The sequence below is a fragment of the Penaeus monodon genome, chromosome 33, assembly GCF_015228065.2.
Source record: "Penaeus monodon isolate SGIC_2016 chromosome 33, NSTDA_Pmon_1, whole genome shotgun sequence".
Lineage (NCBI taxonomy): Eukaryota > Metazoa > Arthropoda > Malacostraca > Decapoda > Penaeidae > Penaeus > Penaeus monodon.
The window spans coordinates 8678506-8679332 of NC_051418.1; the positions used below are offsets into that span (position 1 = coordinate 8678506).

Genomic DNA, 827 nt, shown 5'->3' on the forward strand with positions numbered 1-827 from the left:
AATTCTTGCCATATAACACAGATAATGCTACATGCAATACAAAAAAGCACACTTCGGAAAAACATACTCCACAAAAGGGAATCTATCGTCCAAGGGTTCTCTGGCTCCCTCATAGTCAAGGTTATGCATGAGAAGCCAGACCAGCTCTTGCGTCCAGGTGGTTCCTGGAATGAAACGGTAATTACAGGGGGCTCCAATTACCAGTTTGTATTCATTGATTCCGTCTTGCTATATGACTTCGGCATATCAGATGAAAGTTTTGATGATACTAACTTCACTAATTGTTTGTTAAGCCAACTTGTTAATCCGAAGAAAATCGAGCCAATCAATTTGGAACAATTTCAAGTGAATTCACTATCAAGCTCATACGTTGCTGGTAAACGTTCATCTCTAATTAATTCAATCGCATATAAAAGACTCGGGTTCACGTCCTACCGCTCTTAGGGTACGATGCCACGAAGACGTCGGTGGTTTTCAGAGGAAGGGTGTAGTACTGGTGGGCGTACTGGCGGTAGATCCCCTGGAAGAAGTACCCTCGTGGTTGCACCCTCACGGCCCCCGACAGGTATCCGGTGAAGTCTTTCTTGATAGCGTCGTTCTCCTTCTCCTCCAAGGGCTCAATGGCGTAAGGAAAATCACACGACATTCTTTTCAGGTGGATGGATACGCTGTTCTGCAAGATGGAGGGGAGTTGTCACAGTTCAGATACAGGTCCTGGCGACAAGACATGGAGAGAAATGGAGAAAAGGGAAACAGGAGGATAAAATGCGAAAGAACGAATTACACAAAGATTGATGGACTCACTGATATGTTGGCAGACGATCTAT

At 44.6% G+C, this 827-nt stretch overlaps 1 protein-coding gene across 2 annotated transcripts in view; it reads right to left on the reverse strand.

The window, feature by feature from the left end:
• LOC119593980 (luciferin sulfotransferase-like) overlaps positions 1–827 on the reverse strand; it is a 10748-nt gene that overhangs the window by 3475 nt on the left and 6446 nt on the right. For both annotated transcript variants that reach the window (XM_037943002.1, XM_037943001.1), the window contains exons 2-3: positions 436–673; positions 68–164 (exon numbers count right to left, since the gene is read on the reverse strand). In XM_037943002.1, coding sequence (XP_037798930.1) covers positions 68–164; positions 436–646 — 308 coding nt within the window. In that variant the 5' untranslated portion in view covers positions 647–673. The remainder of the gene's footprint in view (positions 1–67; positions 165–435; positions 674–827) is intronic.